Below are 18,731 nucleotides of genomic sequence, written 5' to 3' on the forward strand. Positions count from 1 at the left end.
TAGAAAGTGGTGAAAGTGTCTCTTAATCCTGCTCTTTCATTCTGAGGCTGAAGGGCTGCAGCCTGGGGATGGACTTGGACTACTCCCGCTGCCCAGCTCAAGTTAGAGGTGGGGGCTAGGGCATCTCTGGGCAGGTCCCCTTCCTCTCTCCCAGCTCTATCCCAGCCTCCTCTCTGCAGGAAAGTGCACCGTGTGGTTGCTGCAGGGTATTCAGGGCCTTCCCCAGGTGAGCTGCTGTGCTCATTGCCCCTTTGGTGTTGCAAAGGCCCTATGGGTTGGGGAGCTGGGGGGAGAAGGCTCCCTGCCTGTGTGCCGCAGCAGTGCCTTCTTAGGGAACATGGCATCTTTGCTGACTATTAAGGAAAACAGACAGGGAACAAATGTTTAGCAGGGTGTTACCAAGCGCTCTGTCTAGTTAGGGGGTGAGCTGGTGGTATGAATACATTCAGCTCCCACCTCAGGGCTGAGACTTGCAAGTTAGTTGTGCATCCCCGGGAAGTACTGGCTCCATAGTGGAGCTGTGACAGCTGTGAGCCTCCCCTACTCTGGCATGGGAGCATTTGAGGTCCTCTCTGCTTTAAGGGGCCAGAAAAGATGCTGGCCAGCCATGTCCTCTGCCAGAAGAACTCCTTGGGGGAGCTAACTGTGCTAGTTTTTGCTGCTAGCTCCTTCCATTGCATCCTGGTACCTGTGGGTCTTCATTTTATTTGTTTTCTGTAAGCCAGCTGTCCCCCTCCACAGCTGGGGCAGATTGGAGGCAGGGGAGAAGAGGAGGAGGAGGGTTATTCCTCTTTAAGGAGAAAGGATGCAGTTTGGGTGCTCTGGGCTGTGCTGCCTTGGGCACTGCAGATGAATGTAGCTCCTCTAATCTGCTGTTCCAGATGCAGAACATTAAAAGAGTGAGTTTGCACACCTGGCTGAGCTGAGCCTGGGTGAACTTCGCTGAAGTGCCCCTGGAAGCAAGACTGGAATAACTCTTCTGTGGCCTGGCTGGAGAGTGGGACCAGGCTACAAGCTGCAGAAGCCCCACAGTGCTGGGCTTGCTTAAGGAAGCCTTAAACTTGCACAAAGCTGTCTCCCAAATCCGATTCCCATGCTTTTAATTCCTTGTTTGGTTGCAAGCAGCTTTGGGATTACTCATACCCTTGCATCAGCTGTGGTGTCTCAAGAGATTGGTAACCTAGGCTCTTTTGGGTACAAAGTGAAGCGGATCCTTTCCTTTTCCCTTTCTGTCCTCTGTCCAGAGCTGTTTTAACTTGGTGAGGAGGTGCCTAGGAGCTGAGCTCTGGGCATGCCTGGGGGTGGGCAGCTCGGGGTTGAGGGGAGTATGGATCTCCCATGGATTTGGGTATGTGGAGCACTGCAGTGTGTTTCTGGCTCTGCTGGCACTGCAGCCATGGCAAACGCTTGCTGAGGGTGGCCATTGCCTGCCGAGATCTGTGCCAGCTTGCTTTCTTCCACAACTGCTGCCCGGTGCAAGTGCCCCAGGCAGGCACCCTCTGTGCTGTGGCAGGCACGTGCTGCCGCCAGCCAGCTTGTCTGTTGCTTTCCCAGCATTGCTGTAGGTGGGTAAGATGCCTGCAGAGACAGCAGGGATCAGGGGTGTGCAGCAGTTGAAGGCCTTGTGGTCAAAGCTGCATTCCCAAGCGATGTCGTTAGGCAAGGAGACAATGATTTTTAGATGGCTTCAAGATGTAGGCGACTCGGCCTGTCAGATGGGGCAGGAGATGTGCTGCCTGGTCTCCCCAGCTTGCATAGGTTGCTCTGCAGCACCCAGATGGGGTTGGGCTACTGAGGTGTCCCCAGGCAAGCATGCCTGTGGGGCTGGCGCTGATGCGTTAAGTGATGGATGGAAAACCGACTCAGGTCGAGGCCTGGCTTGTTATGCTGCCCCATGCTTCTGCAGCCTGAAAGATGAGCATGAAGGTTTGGGCTTGCTGCTATGGCAGGGATTCACCAGGCCGCATCCCTGGTGCTCTCAGGCCTCTTGGTGTGGTGCCAAAGATGGGCTGGGTGCTTTCACTGCCATGCTGCACTAGGGCCACAGACCCTCTCGTTGGCTGCAGCTCTAAATATAGTCTTAGAGATTGCTGATCCCCTAGGAGCGAATCCTGCCACCCCATGCTGGCTGTCTCCTTGATTACAAAGCCCAGCACTCCATGAGGGTCTGCAGTCCATGAGGTTCGTTGCCCTGCTGTCTGCACGGCACGATGTGGGAGGTCAGTGTCCAGCCTCAGAGGTGAGCATTGAGACACACAGCTGGGCAGTTTGTAGGGCTCTTGGGGAAGGAGGTCGCAGCAATGTCTCTGTACCCAGGATGTACCAAACATGGTGCTGCCCAAATGGGAACAGGGATGTGGGATCCTCCCAAACTTCAGCTCCGATTTCCTGGTGCTAGCCCCCAGCTCTGCCATGGCTCCCTCAGATCCTTGTTACTCTTTTGGTGCATTTGCTTACAGCTGGTGAAAACACCAACACTGATGTGTCTCGCTTTTCTAGCTCTGGAGAATGGCCTCAAACCAAAGCCATTCCCAAACTGTGCCGCAGTCTGCTGCCAAATTGCTGCAGTAATGCTGTGGCAGCACTGAGAGCGTTGGCTACCATGGAGCCGAGTCTCCTTTGCCAGAGAGGTGGAGAGCCCTTTGCTCCCTGCCAAGCTCATAGGATTGAAGACACTCTGCAGAGCTTCAGGCAGCAGTGGCTAGCTTAATAGGGCTGCTCACAAAGTCTGAATGTGGCTTTTCTGGTTTTATTTGTCACTCTGAAATGCTCTGCACATGCTCAGCCCACTGCGGCCTTTGGAGGAGGCTGCAATGTCTGAGTCCTGGGGACATCCAAAGCCCAAAAAGTGAATTGAGATACACTCGTAGAAATTCAGTCTGGCAATGCAGATGTTAGTGTGAGTGTTTTTCCTGGGAAGCTGCTATTTGTCTCCTAAATAAATGAAATTAATTTTGAGCAGAGGGATACCTCTGCATGAAGGATGCTGTGTTCCGGCATTCAGATCTTAGCCATAAATACGCTCTCAGAGCTGGAATGTGATCTGAGACTCCTCTCCTCTCCATCCCTGTGTGTCGTGCTGGTGCCTGTCCCCTCCCTGTAGATTATTTGCTTTGAGGTGTGTGGGAATGATACCCTGGAGACCTGTAGGTACCAGTTTGACTTCCCTACACAATTCACTTAACCATCATCTATTACCTCAACAGTAGGATTTTGCATTTCAATTAAATATCCTTTGGGTGAAACACCACTGGATGTTTGTTTCAAATGCATTTATCTAATCTAGCTGAAGCTTTCTTGAAAAGCTTTCTGTAGCCGCAGCTGAAATAATTTTAGGCCAGAAACATGTGTCGAGGGTTTCTTTTTCTCCCAGCCAGGGGTGGTTTGTGTCACACAGATATGCAGAGAGCCTGGGTTTGCCAGCGCACACGTTGCTGCTTGGCATTCGTCGGCTTTGCGGGACTGTGGCTGGCCCAGCTGTGTTACTAAGGGGAGACTGCACTGGCTTGGATTTGCTAGGCTGACTTCCAACAAATTTGGTGGTGTTGGGTATTTTTTGAGCTGACTTTTGCTAATGGAAGAGAAAGAGTCATTTTGCTTCTTTCAGCATCTCCTAGCAATGCAGCCCAGCCCAGATGAGCTCATGAAACTACAGCAGAAACATGGTGTTGTGAAGGTGTCCAGTCAGACTGAGAAGGGGTCACCTTTGCTCTCCATGAGGTGCTGTGAGAGCTCTCTCATCTGCCAGCTCTGGCAGTTCTGACAGCCTCTGATGGTGAAGCCGTGCATGACCATGGCTCTGCCACACAGTGGTGCTGGGAGGTCCTCTAGCTGGGCGAGTGGAACAAGCAGAGGCATTTTGTTCTTCATTCGGTACAGGTGGTGATATCTGTTGGCTTTATACAGATTTTGCCCAGACTCTGACATAATGGCATCCCACACAGATAGCCCTCTGCTGGGACAGGTTTCTTGAGCCTCTGTCCCAAAAGCCTAGATGAGGTGGAGGGAATGGAGAGGGTGTGTGAACCCTGCTGACTGCAGCCATCTCCTGAACCAGGGCTGTACAACTTTTATGGGCAGGTGCAGCCGTTCCTATCTCCAAACACTGGGCCCTGATGCTCTGCATTTAGAGTACTGTGATGAAAAGCTGTGTTTAGCTGTGGGCTTCTGATGTCTTCCACCCCAAAACGTCTGGACCACATCTAGCTTATACTGGGCTTTCCTTGCAGCCCAAGTCTGATACATGGTTGGGACACTGGTTTCCAGCCTGTGCAGCCAGTCCATTCATGGCACCTTGGATGCTATTGTTAAAACAAAACATGAGTTTGTTGCTCTTTAACACTTATTTATCTCAGTTTGCTTTGGCACTTGTGCTCATGAGATGCTCATTGTAGAGATCTTGCTTGAGCTGAAACGGTTGTATCCATTTCCCCAGGATGGAAGATAAGACATAAATAGTTTCTCCTGTTTCACTGGGGAGCTGCATCCCAGTGTTTCCTGACACCTTGTAAAATCCCTGCTTTGCATATGGAGCTCGTGCCAAGCCTTCATCATGTCCCCTATTCACAGAGCCATGTCCTCCTGCCTGGACATGGGGGATGCTGAGGCAGTGTGCATGTGATGAGGCTGCTGAAGCTCTAGGCTGACCAGCGCTGAGTGAAATGTAATTGTGCTGGCAGTGATGGGGTGAAAGCAGTTCTGCTGTTTAATGTTATATTGTTAATGCTGGCAATTTAGTGCTAGAAGCACACCTAATTTAGAAATGATGTCTTAATACCCTAATGGCCTATACCTTCGGAGAGAGGTGCCTCATCACTAACTCCAGCACTAGCATGACTAGGAGACTGTGAAAGGTTCTAGGATGCTGAGACCCCAAGAGGAGAACTGATCCATCTCCTTCATGAGCTCTCCTAATGCACGCTGCCATCCTGCACGTTTTGTACCATACAGGTATGGTTTGATGGACATGTGCCTCAGTGCCCAGAAGCGTATCTGTGGAAAAGGACAGACCCACTTCCTGTAGGTTCAAACCTGAGTGAATTTGACTGTCCTGTTCCCCTTTGCTCCTGTTTGTCTGTCCCAGCAGCCTGTTTTGGCACGAGCTGAGCTCCTCATACCCTGGAGCTGTTGTGCTATTGAGTGCACAGCTGGGTTTGTCTGGGGTCAGGTGGTTGCTACCCTGCTGAGTGCTGTTGGTGAGACAGATCAGATGTGTGGGGGAACTAGATGTGTGTACCTATGTAAGAACACGTTCCCACACATTGTGTCGCCTTGGGGCGTGTGTTCATCTTGTGGGGTTCGTGAGACAACTGTCACAGGCTGATAGAATCATAGAAGTTAGGGCTGGAAGGGACCTTCAAAGGTCATCTAGTCCAACCCCCCTGCAAGGAACAGGGATATCTCCAACTAGATCAGGTTGCTCAGGGCCTCGTCCAACCTGGCCTTGAACGTCTCCAGGGATGGAGCATCCACCACCTCTCTGGGCAACCTGTTCCAGTGTTCTACAACTCTCATGGTAAAAAATTTTTTCCTAATATCCAATCTGAATCTACCTCCCTCTATTTTAAAACCGTTACCCCTTGTCCTATCACAACAGGCCCTCCTGAACAGCCTCTCCCCATCTTTCTTGTAGGCCCCCTTGAGGTACTGGAAGACCGCTATAAGGTCACCCCGGAGCCTCCTCTTCTCCAGGCTGAACAGCCCCAACTCTTTCAGCCTGTCCTCATAGGAAAGGTGCTCCAGCCCTCTTATCATCTTCGTGGCCCTCCTCTGGACCCTCTCCAACTGGTCCATGTCCTTCTTATGTTGGGGGCTCCAGAACTGGACGCAGCACTCCAGGTGAGGTCTCACGAGGGCAGAGTAGAGGGGGAGAATCACCTCTCTCGACCTGCTGGCCACGCTCCTCTTGATGCAGCCCAGGATGCGGTTGGCCTTCTGGGCCGCAAGAGCACATTGCCGGCTCATATTGAGCTTCTTGTCCACCAGTACTCCCAAGTCCTTCTCCTCAGGGCTGCTCTCGATCCATTCACCACCCAGTCTGTATTTGTGCCTGGGATTGCCACAACCCAGATGTAGGACCTTGCGTTTGGCCTGCTTGAACTTCATGAGGTTGACACGGGCCCACCTCTCCAGCCTGTTGAGGTCCCTCTGGACGGCATCCCTCCCTCCCAGCGTGTCGACGGCACCACACAGCTTGGTGTCATCGGCGAACTTGCTGAGGGTGCACTCCATGCCACTGTCCACGTCACCGACAAAGATGTTGAAGAGGGCCGGGCCCAACACGGACCCTTGAGGGACGCCACTCGTGACCGGTCTCCACTTGGACATCGAGCCGTTGACCACCACTCTCTGAGTGCGGCCATTGAGCCAATTCCTTATCCACCGAGCGGTCCATCCATCAAACCCATGCCTCTCTAGTTTAGAGAGAAGATTGTCGTGCGGGACAGTGTCAAAAGCTTTGCACAAGTCCAGGTAGATGATATCCGTTGGTCAACCCTTGTCCACTGATGCTGTCACCCCATCATAAAAGGCCACCAAGTTGGTCAGGCACGATCTGCCTTTGGTGAAGCCATGTTGGCTGTCACCCACCACCTCCTTGCTCTCCATGTGCCTTAGCATGGTTCCCAGGAGAATCTGCTCCATGACCTTGCCAGGCACAGAGGTGAGGCTGACCGGCCTGTAGTTGCCCGGGTCCTCCTTGTTCCCCTTTTTAAATATGGGGGTTATGTTCCCTCTCTTCCAGTCATCGGGGACCTCGCCAGACCGCCACGACTTCTCAAATACAATGGCCAGTGGCTTGGCAACTTCATCCGCCAGTTCCTTCAGGACCCGCGGATGGATCTCATCAGGTCTCATGGACTTGTGCACCTTCAAGTTCCTCAGATGTTCCCGAACCTGCTCTTCAAGTACAGTGGGCGGTGGTTCATCCTCACAGTCCCTGCTAGTTCTTTCCACAGCTTGGGTGGTAAGACAAGAGGCTTTATCATTGAAGACTGAGGCAAAAAAGTCATTGAGTACCTCAGCCTTCTCTATGTCCCGGGTAACCAGAGCACCAGTATCCTTCCGGAGGGGGCCTACATTCTCCTTGGACTTCCTTTTGTCCCCTACATACCTATAGAAGCTTCATGGATAGTTCTGCCTTTTGGGGAGGTGCATGGTATGAGAATTAGAAACTTCTCTGGATATGCTGACCCTTGGAGCACAGCATGCTAATGGGGCTTAGCTCAATACAAGACTCAGGCTGGCACTGTCTGCAGCTCTGTCCTTCAGGCCACAGGGGTCAGTCTGTGGCTACTCCTGGTGGCCTAAAATGCTGTGACCGCAGTTGACAAGTGATATCCGTCCAGGAGCTGTGGGACTTAACCTGGCTGGGGACAGTCCCTTGGGGATGTTGTCTGCACACCAAGGTCAGTGGCACGATTGGTAGAAAGCCAGGCTGCAACGAGATCCACATCTTAGACCCTGCGGTACATCGTTGTGCACTGCTGTTCTTGTGACCTCCCAGTTCCTTGCTGCCCCCTTCCCAGTGAATTCTTTGGGGTCACTGAAAATTAGTCCACAGTCGCGTCTTGCAAAGACTGCAGGCAGGAAAGACCTCTGGGCTTCGGACTACTGTCTGCTCTGCCCCAGTGTCTTTGGGAAGAGGCTTCTGTGGTTTTCATAACAGGAGGATTTTGTTGCTATCTCTGTCTGGACAATAGGTAAAGGGTGTCAGCAGATGCAAGCCAAGGTGCCTTCTGGAGCTGAGAGACTGGAGCCTCATCCTGGGGAGCAGCAGTGCTGGATGAGTGCCTGTGTCCACACCTCGCTGTCGCTGTGAGTGAGAGAGCTCAGGGTAGCTGTGCTAGAAATGTGTGGCTGGCACTGGGGGTGCCCGTGAGCAGCTGCAGGAAGGAGAGGGTTTGCTTGGCGCTTGCACTGTGCAGCAGGCTCCAAAGGCTTTCCAGCATGGAAAGGCCTCTTGAGGCTTTCTGGAATGTGGTGATCCTAGATGCCCCCTTCAAAACATCCCCTTCAGAATAGGATTCCTTACCCTTAGCTCTGGGTGACTGAAATGTCCTGTCCCTTTACCAGGCTTAGGCAGGAGGATGTGGCTGAGCCCCTAAAGAGGAGCTGCCCTTCAGCTGGGCTTGGATCCTGTACATGTAACTCGTCCAGGCAACCACTCTCTGAAGCCCTTTTCTTTGCAGTTGTGGGAATGCACCATTTTGGCCACTTTCTTGTTTGCCTTCATGAGAGATTGCTTCTAAGATGATCAAAATCTGCCTGGCTTGGCCTCTTTCCCTGCAGAGTGTGGTGCTGGGAACAGAGTCCAACAGCAATCGGCATGTGCTGAATTGCCCTTTGTCTGCTTTCCTTTCTGCAGCCAGCTGGTAACTGGAGCAGAGCGCCTGCATGGCTGGCTGCAGCCAGGCAGCAGCCAGATTTAGGAATCTGCTAGCACAGTCCCTCAACTGCCACATCAGGCAATGCCTAAGGAAGCACTGGGTGCTCTGTCCCCAGGACCCCGAGCGCTTGAGTGGGGGTTAGTGTATGGAGGAGAATTCCTGGGCTTTTCCAGCACTGCAGAGAGATGCTTCCAGCCTGTCAGAGCCACCCCACGGCCGCTATCAGACCCTGGGGTCAACCATTGCAATTTCTTATTTCCGATCTTACTTGCGAGGTGGCTGAGTCCCCAGCACAAGCTTGGGGTGTCTCTGCTGCATTTTCTTGTGCTGTGCTCCAGCAGCCGCTGTGTTTATTCACATGCACAATCCTTGTTCCGGAACAGGTTTTTTCTGGGTAATTTCTGAGGATGTGGAGATGAGACAGGGACATGATCCCAAGAAGAGAAGCTTTGAGGAAAGCCTAGAAATGATCTATGAGTGTTTCTGATCTGGGGCAATCTTGATGCATGTCTGGGACTTAGGATGTGTCCCAAAAAACAAAACAAGAGGAGCTCAAAGAAACATCCAAGCTGCCTGGGAAGCTGCTTGCTCTCCAGTGTTTTGGTGACTGACTTCCCAGCTTATACACTGCGAGACAGCTCTCTGTTCAGGCTGGAAGTGCTGCACTCAGCAGTGGGTCACAGGAGCTCCCTCCCTAACACCTCAGACCCCAGAAAGCAGAGAGCTTTCCTTGGCTTGTGGCAAGCTCAGACAACCCTGTCCCAGTGATTGCTGGAGAGACAGCCTTAAAGCGGCTGTACTGGAATCTGTGCACAGATCTATCTAAACTCCTCCATTGGAGTTGTTTTTGCAGATGTGTTTTGGGGTATGTTTCTCCTAACACAGCGGTTTCAGCTGTCTGGAGACCCTTGAGAACAGCACATGCTTACCTACTCCCTTCTCCCTGTCCCCATGCTCTAAATGTGCCCTCCTTTTTCTGCCTTGCAGCTGTGGGGACTCGAGCAATGATCCTTTTCACCAAGGAGCCCTACTCCCAGGACGCCCTGCACGGCCGCAGCGCCATTCTACGCTGTGAGGTGGAGAAGCCAGCGGATGTGGAGTTTAAATGGCTGCAGAATGGGCTCCCTGTTCAGGACACGGAGCAGCGTTTCAAGGAAGGCAGCAACCTCCAGTTTGTTGCTGTTGATCGACACCGGGATGCTGGGGACTTCCAGTGTGTAGCAAGGAACTTGCTCACTGGGGAGGAGGCCCACACAGCCAATGCGTCTTTCAATATCAAGTGTGAGTGTGGGGCGAGGGCAGCGGGCACATGCCACAGCCTGATGCTGCCCACTGTGGACAGGGTAAAACACCCTCTCAGGAGGGCGAGACTGGAAACGGATTTGCCAGGCTGCCTGCTAATGCATATGGGAGTCGTGGTCAGACAGGGGTCGAGCAGCGTGAACTGTTCAAGCAGGATTCCTCTCCAGCTACCCTGTCCTTCGTGTCCTCTAGGCTGCTTGTATCTCCTCATGTCCCCAAGGCTGTCAGAGATGCTTTCTCCTGCTGCCTTCACCGGCTGTATATATGAAACAGGGATATTACCTCACCAAGTGTGTCCTGAGCACTGCAGATCCTTTCAGAGCCCCTCTTATCCCTCAGAGAACAGCTATGCAGAGCAAAGTGGGATGTTTGCAGGGTGGGTGTCCCTTTACTCCCTTGAGGGTTTATGTGTCTCTAAGCATGTTTGTGTCCTTCGTGCCTGCTCTGATTATTACTGAGTCGATACCCACCTGGGCTCTGTAGGTTTGGAAAGACAGCTGCATTGATGTTCTTTGATCCCACAGGGATTGAGACAGGCAGTGTGGTGCTGAAGCAGCCAGCCAGCATAGCTGAGATCCAGCCCTCCTCCACTGTGGTGCTGCGGTGTCAAATCGACGGCCACCCGCGGTAAGAGTTGCCTCCCAAGGAGTGGACCCTGCCAAGGGTCCCCCTGCACCTTCTCTGCGTGCTCTTCCCTCTCTCTCTCTGTCTCTCCTCTCTCCTGCGAGGATTCGGTAAAGTCTAGGGAAGGCGAAAGGCAGGATTGAGCCTGTGGCTGAGCACCGGGGGAGAAGGCCAATGGCTTCCTCAGAGCCGCGTAGCGAGGAGCACAGTAAGGACAGGCTGTCACAGTCCAGTCGCTGAGCTGCTTGGTGTGCTGCAGTCACTCTCTGTTGCTTTCCAGTCATGTCCCGTTCACTTGGCTGCATGTCTCATGGCTTCGTGTCTGTGTCGGGGCCAGCACTGTGGACAGAGAGCCAGGGAAACGGGCCATCTCTGGGCTGTCTCTTCCGCACACGTGCTCTCTGGGGAGCCCTGCTGGTGCCCTGCACCTGCTCACCCTCTCACCCCTGTCTTGTAGCCCCACATGGCAGTGGTTTCGGGACAGTACCCCCATCCCTGACGGCCGCAGCACCTATTCTGTCAGCAACAAGGAGCGAACGCTGACCCTGCAGAGCGCCAGCCCCGATGACAACGGTCTCTACTACTGCTGTGCCCGCAGTGCCGTTGGCTCCGTCTGCAGCCAGAAAAATTTCACGCTGAATATCATTGGTGAGTTGTGTCTCAGCTGCTCAGAGCTGGGGGCTCGACTGTTTTACTGCTCTGCTAACAGCCTCCCCTCTGCTGCAGTGCGAGGGCCAGGCTGCAGGGGAAGTGTCAGGCTGGTGCAACCTTCTCTGTGTGAAGCCTCTGTCCAGAGACAGGCCTGACACACCTGGCCAGGTTTGAACCCTACGCTGTCTACAGGTGTTAATTTGCCCTGCATCTTTCTGGAGCAAGTCTTTGTTATCTTCTCTGGTACTGGAGAACCAGGGTCCTCCCTCCTTCAAGAAGGTTTGGACCCTGGAGGTGGAGGGATTGCTGCTGGTTTTGTTAATACCAGTGTCACTGGTGCTGTGTGGGTGAGTCACCCCATTGGCCTTTGGAGGCAAGGCCCAGGAAGAGGTATTTGGAATTGGACAAAGGAATTTGCAGTCCAGTGACAGGTTTGATCTGTTTGCTAGGAGCCCAGGGTGCTCACAGCCTTGCTGGAAGCAGAAGGGGCTTTCTCCAGACCAGCTACCGCATGCAGTCCTGGGCTGTGGCTGTGTTGCGTGCTGGTGCGTCTGCCTCCTTTGGCGCGCAGGGCGCACCCAGCTCTTTTTTCAGTTTCCCCCAGAGCACTGATGAAGGGATACCATGGGACACTCTGCTCTTCTAACCCTCCTGTGGTCTCTACTGTTGCAGACGAGAGCTTTCCTCAGGCAGTGATCGTCCCACAGGACCTCGTTGTGACCAAGAACGAAGAGGCCATGTTTGATTGCCAGTTTGCAGCCGTGCCCCCTCCCACGCAGGAGTGGCTCTTTGAAGACAGCCCCATCACCAACAGATCCAAGTAATAGGGACTCCAGTGATGTGGGCAGGGCTGGGAGGAGAGGGGGCACCATGTTCCAGAAGAAACAGAAAGAGGCCAAATCCTGGCTGTGCCTGAGGGCATGTGTTCAACATCAGGCTGGCCATTGAGATTGGTTTCTTAGCTTGTCTGGTTTGGGTTTAGCAGAGCCTTGGTATTTATGCATGGCCTCTATCCACATAGGATAGTTTGTCCTCAAATGAGTCTGTGAAGCTGTCAGTCCTAGATGCCCACGCATAATGATCCCCAGAGTTGGGGATGTCTCCCAGCCCTGGATGTCCGTGTGTGGCAATTTTTGTGGAGCCAGGGACAGTTCAAGCCCCAGACACTCACTTGGGGCAGTTCCCAGAGTCAGAGACATGTCCCAGTGCCAGATGCTGACAGGCGATGATCCCCAGATTCAGGGACACCTCCCAGCCCCCAACATCTGCACAGCAGTCACTGGGCCCATGGCTGTCTTGAACCTCCAGATACCAGTGCATGGTGATCCCCAGAGCCAGGAATGTTTCTGGGCTCCAGACACCTACGCATGGGGCAATCGCCAGAACTTAGGGCATCTCCCAGCCCAGGCTGCCTGTGAACAGTGATCCTGGAGCCAGCGATGTCTCTCAGCCAGACTGTGCAAGGCAAGTGGTGCTGTCTGGGTGCCAGATGCCCAGTGGCCTGGCAGCTCCCGGGCGCCACCTTGTGCCACCTACCCCCTTTTTGGCTGTGTGAGCTTTCAGAGCTGGTCCGATTTAGTGATGTATCTTTCGGTGGGAGCCAGCTGTTCTCCAAGAAAGAGACTTCTATTAACTTGTTTCCTCCATGAAACATGTGTCCCACCATCTCCCACATGTGCTGCTCCCCCTGCAGTGGGAAGTTTTGACTCTGCACAAAGTCTCCCTCTTGATTCCATGGGCTCATGTAGGACATCATGGGGCTGTGGTTCTGGCCCATGTCCTGCAGAGATGCCTACTGAGCCCTGCCTCTTCCCACATGCCCAGGACCACCGTGTTCGCCAACGGCTCCCTGCTGATCACCCAGGTGAAGGCGCGCAGCACCGGTGTCTATAAGTGCGTTGGTCGCGGGCAGAGGGGAAAAGCTCTTGTGCTGAAGGTGACTCTGAGGCTAGCAGGTAAGGTCCTAGGGCTGGTGGCAAGGTGGGCAGCAGGTCTCAGAGTTGCAGTGTCACTCTGGAGTTACATGACAATATAGTGATGGGTCAGTACATGGAGAAGTGCTTGGTTTATCTGTGAAATGGCTCATCCTTGCTGCCTGGATGAGTGGAGCAAACATAGCTTGTGCGTCCTCTCCCTTGGCTGGTGCCTCCCATGGGGATGATGATGTTGTTGGGTTGGCTACACGTTCCTGCCCTGTTTGAGCCCTGCTGTCTATTACTCCTCTCAGAGATCGAAGACATGGCACCCTTCTCCCCGAAGGTGCTGACAGCGAACCAGGGGCACCGTGTGACCTGTGCTGCCCCGCGAGGCATACCCATGCCCCAAGTCTGGTGGGAGAGGAACCAGGAACGAGTTCCCACTGCTGGCAGGGTGCACCAAGAGGCAGAGCAGCTCGTTTTCACCAGTATCACTGAGATGGACGCGGGGACCTATACGTGCCATGCTGCCAACAAGGCTGGAGAGAAGAAACAGGAGCTGAGCATCGCCGTGGCTAGTAGGCAGCTTTCAGAGAAGGGCTGGGAGCAGACAAAGGGGCTGGGTAGGGGGTTGGGGTGAGCTTGGGCAGGATGGTGCATCACCTCACTCATACAGAGAGGCACATCTCTCATGGCTGGGCTGCAAGGCCCTGTGGCTGCATACTGCCTGTCTGGTCTGTGCTGGTGCTAGCCAGAGGGGTGCGGAGTGGCCCTGTGTAACCCCTTGCCTCTGTGCCTAGCGGTACCTAAGTGGGTGGAGATGCCCAAGGACAGCCAGCTGGAGGAGAGCAAGCCAGGATACCTGCACTGCCTCAGCAAGGCCTCACTGAAGCCCACTGTCACGTGGTACCGCAACGGCGTCTCCATCTCTGAGGTGAGGCGAGGGGGCAAGCCCCTGCTGCTCATGGGGACTTCTGGGCACCTGCTTAGCTGCTTCCTCTGCTGCTGCTGTTTCTCACCTTGATCTTAGGCTCAGCATCCCTGTCACCCCCACTCTGGCCACATTCGTGGCACCATCTCCATGCTGCTGGTGTACGGGTGCATAACTGGCTGTCTCTAGCCACTTGGCAGGCAGCCAGCCCTGTGCTTTTGGGGCAGTGACAAGAGAGATGTCCCTCAGAGAGATGTCACTGCAGCTTGTCTCAGTTCTCCATGTGGGTGTCAGCAGGGCTGTGTATATCTGAGGCACAGTGTGGGCGTGTGGAGCATCAGGAGTACCACAAGCAAGGTCTGAGCCCAGGGCTGGTGATGGTGTCATTTCTGCCTCGCCTTCTCTTTCCCTCTGGGCAGGACTCTCGGTTTGAGATCTCCGAGAATGGGACGCTGCGCATCAACAACGTGGAGGTATATGATGGGACCATGTACAAGTGCGTGAGCAGCACTCCAGCAGGCAGCATCGAGGGATATGCACGAGTGCATGTACTAGGTATACTGACAGACACTTCATATCCTCCCCTTGTGGGGAGCTCTTTTCCCTGGTGGGGTGGAGGCATGATACCCCCAGCTCCGGTACCTGCTGTGGCTGGAGGGGTCCAACAGTGATCTGTCTCTTGCAGAGAAGCTGAAGTTCACCCCCCCACCGCAGCCACTGCAGTGCATGGAGTTTGATAAGGAAGTTACAGTGTCCTGCTCAGCCACTGGCCGGGAGAAACCCACCATCCAGTGGACAAAAGCAGGTACAGGGGACTTGGACGTGGTATGTCTGTTTCTGACCTGGGGCCTCGGGAACTTTACATTGACCCATCTCCAACATGGGCGAAGCAGCATGGGAAGCCACCATGTGGGGCAGTGCTTCATGCATGACTGCTGCGTCCCACTTCTTGCGTCCTGCAGATGGGAGCAGCCTGCCATCCCACGTCAGCCACAATGCCGGCATCTTGTCCTTCCGCAAGGTGAGCAGGAGCGACTCGGGGAACTACACATGCATCGCCTCCAACAGCCCACAGGGCGAGATCCGTGCCACCGTGCAGCTCGTGGTAGCAGGTGAGAGCTCTATAGCAAGCAGGGGGGTTTCCTGCTGTCCTGGCCTTGCAGTGGGTTTGCCTGGGTGGCACCCAACTGGCATGCCTCTGCAGAAAGAGAAATGTCTGGCCTGATCCTGAGCTCTGCCTAGTGGCACTTGTGTGTCTGGTTTGTCAGTGCTTTGCATACAGCCCATAAGGGCGTGTGCCAGTGCTGGCCCTGCTCCCTTGTGAGAGCTCAGCACCATTCTCAGGAGCTGACAGCGTTCATGTTGGCCTCTTTGCCTTCAGTTTACGTCACCTTCAAACTAGAGCCAGAGCCCACAACAGTGTACCAGGGACATACAGCTATGTTCCAGTGCCAGGCAGAGGGGGACCCCATGCCGCACATCCAGTGGAAAGGGAAGGACAAGATTTTCGATCCTGCCAAGCTCCTGCCCAGGTACACAGTCTCCATTCCAAACCGAAATGTGGTGCAGCATGGTGCTCCCCGTGCCTACTCAGCTTGTGGGTGTTGATGGTGTGGTCTCGAGTTCCCAGCTGAGGGGCACACAATCAGTTGTCTCTATGTCCCAGGGCCTGGGCTCTCCTGGCCCCAGGGTGACCTTTTCTGCCACAGTGTGCCAAGCTGCAGCCATCTGTTCTTGAGCACTGCACAGCCTGAGATTCAAGATGATTGCACTGGGAACAGGGGGCTGAGGCATTGTGGGGAGATGGGGGTGCAGGTGACCTGAGCCTGCCTCTTCCCACTGGTGCTTGCAAAGGACTCTGTGTGGTTGGCAGGATTCAGATCATGCCCAATGGCTCACTGGTGATTTACGACGTTACCACTGAGGACTCTGGAAAATACACCTGTATCGCCGGCAACAGCTGCAACATCAAGCACCGCGAGGCCTTCCTATATGTTGTAGGTAAGGGGAGGCGCCCAACATCGGGACTTGGCCTCCTGGTGTCCCAAGCAGCTCTAGGCCCTGTATCTGGCTCCATCAGTGGGTGCTGTGTGTCAGGTCATGCCTGACAGGTAGTCGTGGCAGCATCCCTATTGGGATGCAGCACAGTGTGCTGTGGGCTGTGCCCAGCGTTCTGTGTCTGGACAGGGAGGTAGCCACAGCAGCGGAGGGGCTTTTCTCATTCTTCCAGCACATTCATGAGTAGGATTTGAGAAATCCCTCTGCACTGTAATGGGTTCGGTGCTTTCTGCTCCACAGACAAGCCAGCAGTGGAAGAGGATGAGGGACCTGGAAGCCACACACCCTACAAGATGATCCAGACCATTGGGCTTTCAGTGGGAGCAGCTGTTGCCTACATTATTATTGTGCTGGGGCTGATGTTCTACTGTAAGAAGCGGAGAAAAGCCAAGAGGCTGAAGAAGCACCCAGAGGGCGAGGAGCCCGAAATGGAGTGTCTGAATGGTGAGGCCGGCACCCCTGGGGGTGGGGGCTTCACTGCCACCCTCTTACCCCTGAGCTGGAGGGACTGAGGGGCAGGGAGGTCCCAGGGAACAGGGGACTGCTCCTTACCCTTGGAATCTCTTGCTCTTGGTTTTGTCTATGGCTGGTGGCAGAGACCTGCGCGCAGGTGAGAAAGAGGCAAGTTAGTGTTAAACCTGCATCCCAGACCCATGTCGTGGCCTTCTCTGTCTGCTGAGTTACGTGTTGCTCCTGCTTTCTGGCACCCATATGTGGCATCACATACACCCTTTGCCAAGGAGACGGGAGTATCCTTGTTGCAATGTAGTGAAATACTAGTACTCGCCAGCCTGTTCCAATCGCAGTTCAGCAGTTCCTGGGGCTGGAGGGCAGGCTTTTCACTGCATAGCCCTGAAATCTGCTTTGAGCTTACCCTGTTACCTCTGAGTATAAGCTTTGAGCATCTACGGCATCCTCCAAGAACTTCTGGAGCATAACAGGTTATCAAAAAACTGTCTCTCTGCTTTTCAAACTTGTCACCTATTGGCTCTGCACTGGAGCACATGGCTCTTCTGTATGTCTGATCGTTCCTGTGAGTGATTTTTCTGGTTGCACTATCACCTTTCTGAGATGGGGAGTGAGACAGGACTTGGTGCACCCAGCTTTGCAGAGTGACACAGCTGTGCTACTTGCTTCAGTTCCCTGTCCACAGAGATTGCTCTGGAGAGAGAGCAGGTAGCTCAGGGCTGAGCCCACCACTATAGATGGGCCATAGGGGTTGCTTTCCCCAGGCCTCATGTTGTACCTCTGGCTGCACCTCCCAGTGCTCGGTGTCCCTCTGCAGCTGGCCGCAGCTGGCCTGTACCTTTCCTGCTAGCTAGGTTGGTGGCTTTGGCAAAGAGCTGCTGGCAGTGCCCCTTCCATGTTGGCAGCATGTTGTACCACGCTGGTTCCTACTTTCTGTGTGTCCCTTGAAGGATGTTCCTTCCTGTCCTGTGGCAGCTGAGCTGCTTTTTAGCAGCTCTTTCCATGAGACCCTGCAAAATCCCTGCAAATAGACTAAACTGGGTCCCTGTTGTGCGTGAGCTACATGACTCTTTCCGTGTACCCAAGAGATCTCTGGGGCATCATTTTCATTTCCAAAAGACGTTAAAGTTCTTTCTCCTGATGTCATGGTTGTCCTTGCATCACTGATACCAGTGAGGACTTCTAAGTGGTGGTGTGCATTTGAGTTTGCTGCCCTTAAAATTCCCTGTATCTTCCCTCACACCACTGTAAACACAGACATCGTGCTTCGCTCTCCCAGTTCTCCAGCTCACAGCCATGTCCTGATCATGCTGGGGTTGCTGTGAGGTCCTGGCAAAACATCACAGCTGGGTTTGTCTACTGTTTTTCCTCTTGTATTGGTACTTTGAACAGAGCCAAACCTCCAGAAGAGAAGTCTGGCTAGGGAGAACCTTCTGGGAGCAGGGATGCACGAGCATCTCTGCAGCTTTGTGCTCTGCTGCTGTCACCACTGTGGGCTCTTCCTGTGGACAAGTTGCAAGCGGCTCACCTGTGCCAACAGGCTCTGGCCATCATCCTCTTCCTGGGAAAGGATTTGTTTTAGTCATTTTTGAGGTGATCTCAGATTTTTATTTTGGCCTATCTTTATTATATTTTTCTTTTTATTCTGCCAGAGTTTGCCTCTTCTTATCCCCTTCATTTGGAACCAGTTTAGCTGTCAGAGAGATGCATCCTCACTGCTACAAGCAGACCCAGCTGTCCAGATGTCTACACTCCTTTTTGGTACTTCCATAGCCTCTCTGGAGAAGTGGTTTGTGTTTGCTGTCAGCACCGCTGGAGTCAACCCCTTCACCTTGGCCTTCAAAGATTTGGCTCTTTTCCTCCTTTTGATGTGGTCCTTCTTTAGCTGGGTGCCTGAAGTATCTCAGCACCTACCTGATGACAAGTACTTCCTGGCTGGCCACCAGCTGACTTTTCCAGTGCCCTCAGGATCCAGACAGATTTGGTCTTCCTATGGATTTGCAGTGGATCCTTCCTGTGGATTTCCTATGGATCAATGCACTTCTCAGTCACCTTCCAAGGTCACGTCCTTGGTGTGCCACATCTTCTGTAACAAGGGTGCTTGCACAGACATAGCATTTGGGGAAGTTAACAGCTGTGGGGACTGAAGAGAGCATTTGATTATTGTGTCGGCATGTGCTAATTTCTCTGGGGCAACTTGGCTGTGTCTTTCTCCAGGAGATGCTCAGGGTGTTGCAAACAGGTGGGCAAAGCAGGCAGATCCTCTACACTTGGTTCCCTTCTGGACTGCTGAATACAGAAATTAAACTTCCTGTTCATTTTTGCAGTCCCTTTGTTATCGACTGTCTTGTCAAAGCTTTGTGAAATATGGGGATATCTGTTCTCAAAAGTATC

General features: G+C 53.6%; 1 protein-coding gene across 2 annotated transcripts in view; it reads left to right on the top strand.

The window, feature by feature from the left end:
• The window catches only part of PTK7 (protein tyrosine kinase 7 (inactive)), a 40,974-nt gene that overhangs the window by 17,891 nt on the left and 4,352 nt on the right, over positions 1-18,731 (top strand). Inside the window, exons 2-15 of one of the 2 annotated variants that reach the window (XM_086631813.1) lie at positions 7,701-7,815; positions 9,375-9,668; positions 10,214-10,316; positions 10,771-10,961; positions 11,637-11,784; positions 12,789-12,919; positions 13,192-13,458; positions 13,681-13,814; positions 14,231-14,366; positions 14,497-14,616; positions 14,774-14,923; positions 15,193-15,343; positions 15,685-15,812; positions 16,110-16,313. In XM_086631813.1, the coding sequence (XP_086487939.1) occupies positions 9,392-9,668; positions 10,214-10,316; positions 10,771-10,961; positions 11,637-11,784; positions 12,789-12,919; positions 13,192-13,458; positions 13,681-13,814; positions 14,231-14,366; positions 14,497-14,616; positions 14,774-14,923; positions 15,193-15,343; positions 15,685-15,812; positions 16,110-16,313 (2,140 nt within the window). In that variant the 5' untranslated portion in view covers positions 7,701-7,815; positions 9,375-9,391. The remainder of the gene's footprint in view (positions 1-7,700; positions 7,816-9,374; positions 9,669-10,213; positions 10,317-10,770; positions 10,962-11,636; positions 11,785-12,788; positions 12,920-13,191; positions 13,459-13,680; positions 13,815-14,230; positions 14,367-14,496; positions 14,617-14,773; positions 14,924-15,192; positions 15,344-15,684; positions 15,813-16,109; positions 16,314-18,731) is intronic. The other variant, XM_086631812.1, reaches the window with a different exon arrangement.

This window comes from Tauraco erythrolophus, chromosome 2, assembly GCF_009769465.1.
Source record: "Tauraco erythrolophus isolate bTauEry1 chromosome 2, bTauEry1.pri, whole genome shotgun sequence".
Taxonomy (NCBI): Eukaryota; Metazoa; Chordata; class Aves; order Musophagiformes; family Musophagidae; genus Tauraco; species Tauraco erythrolophus.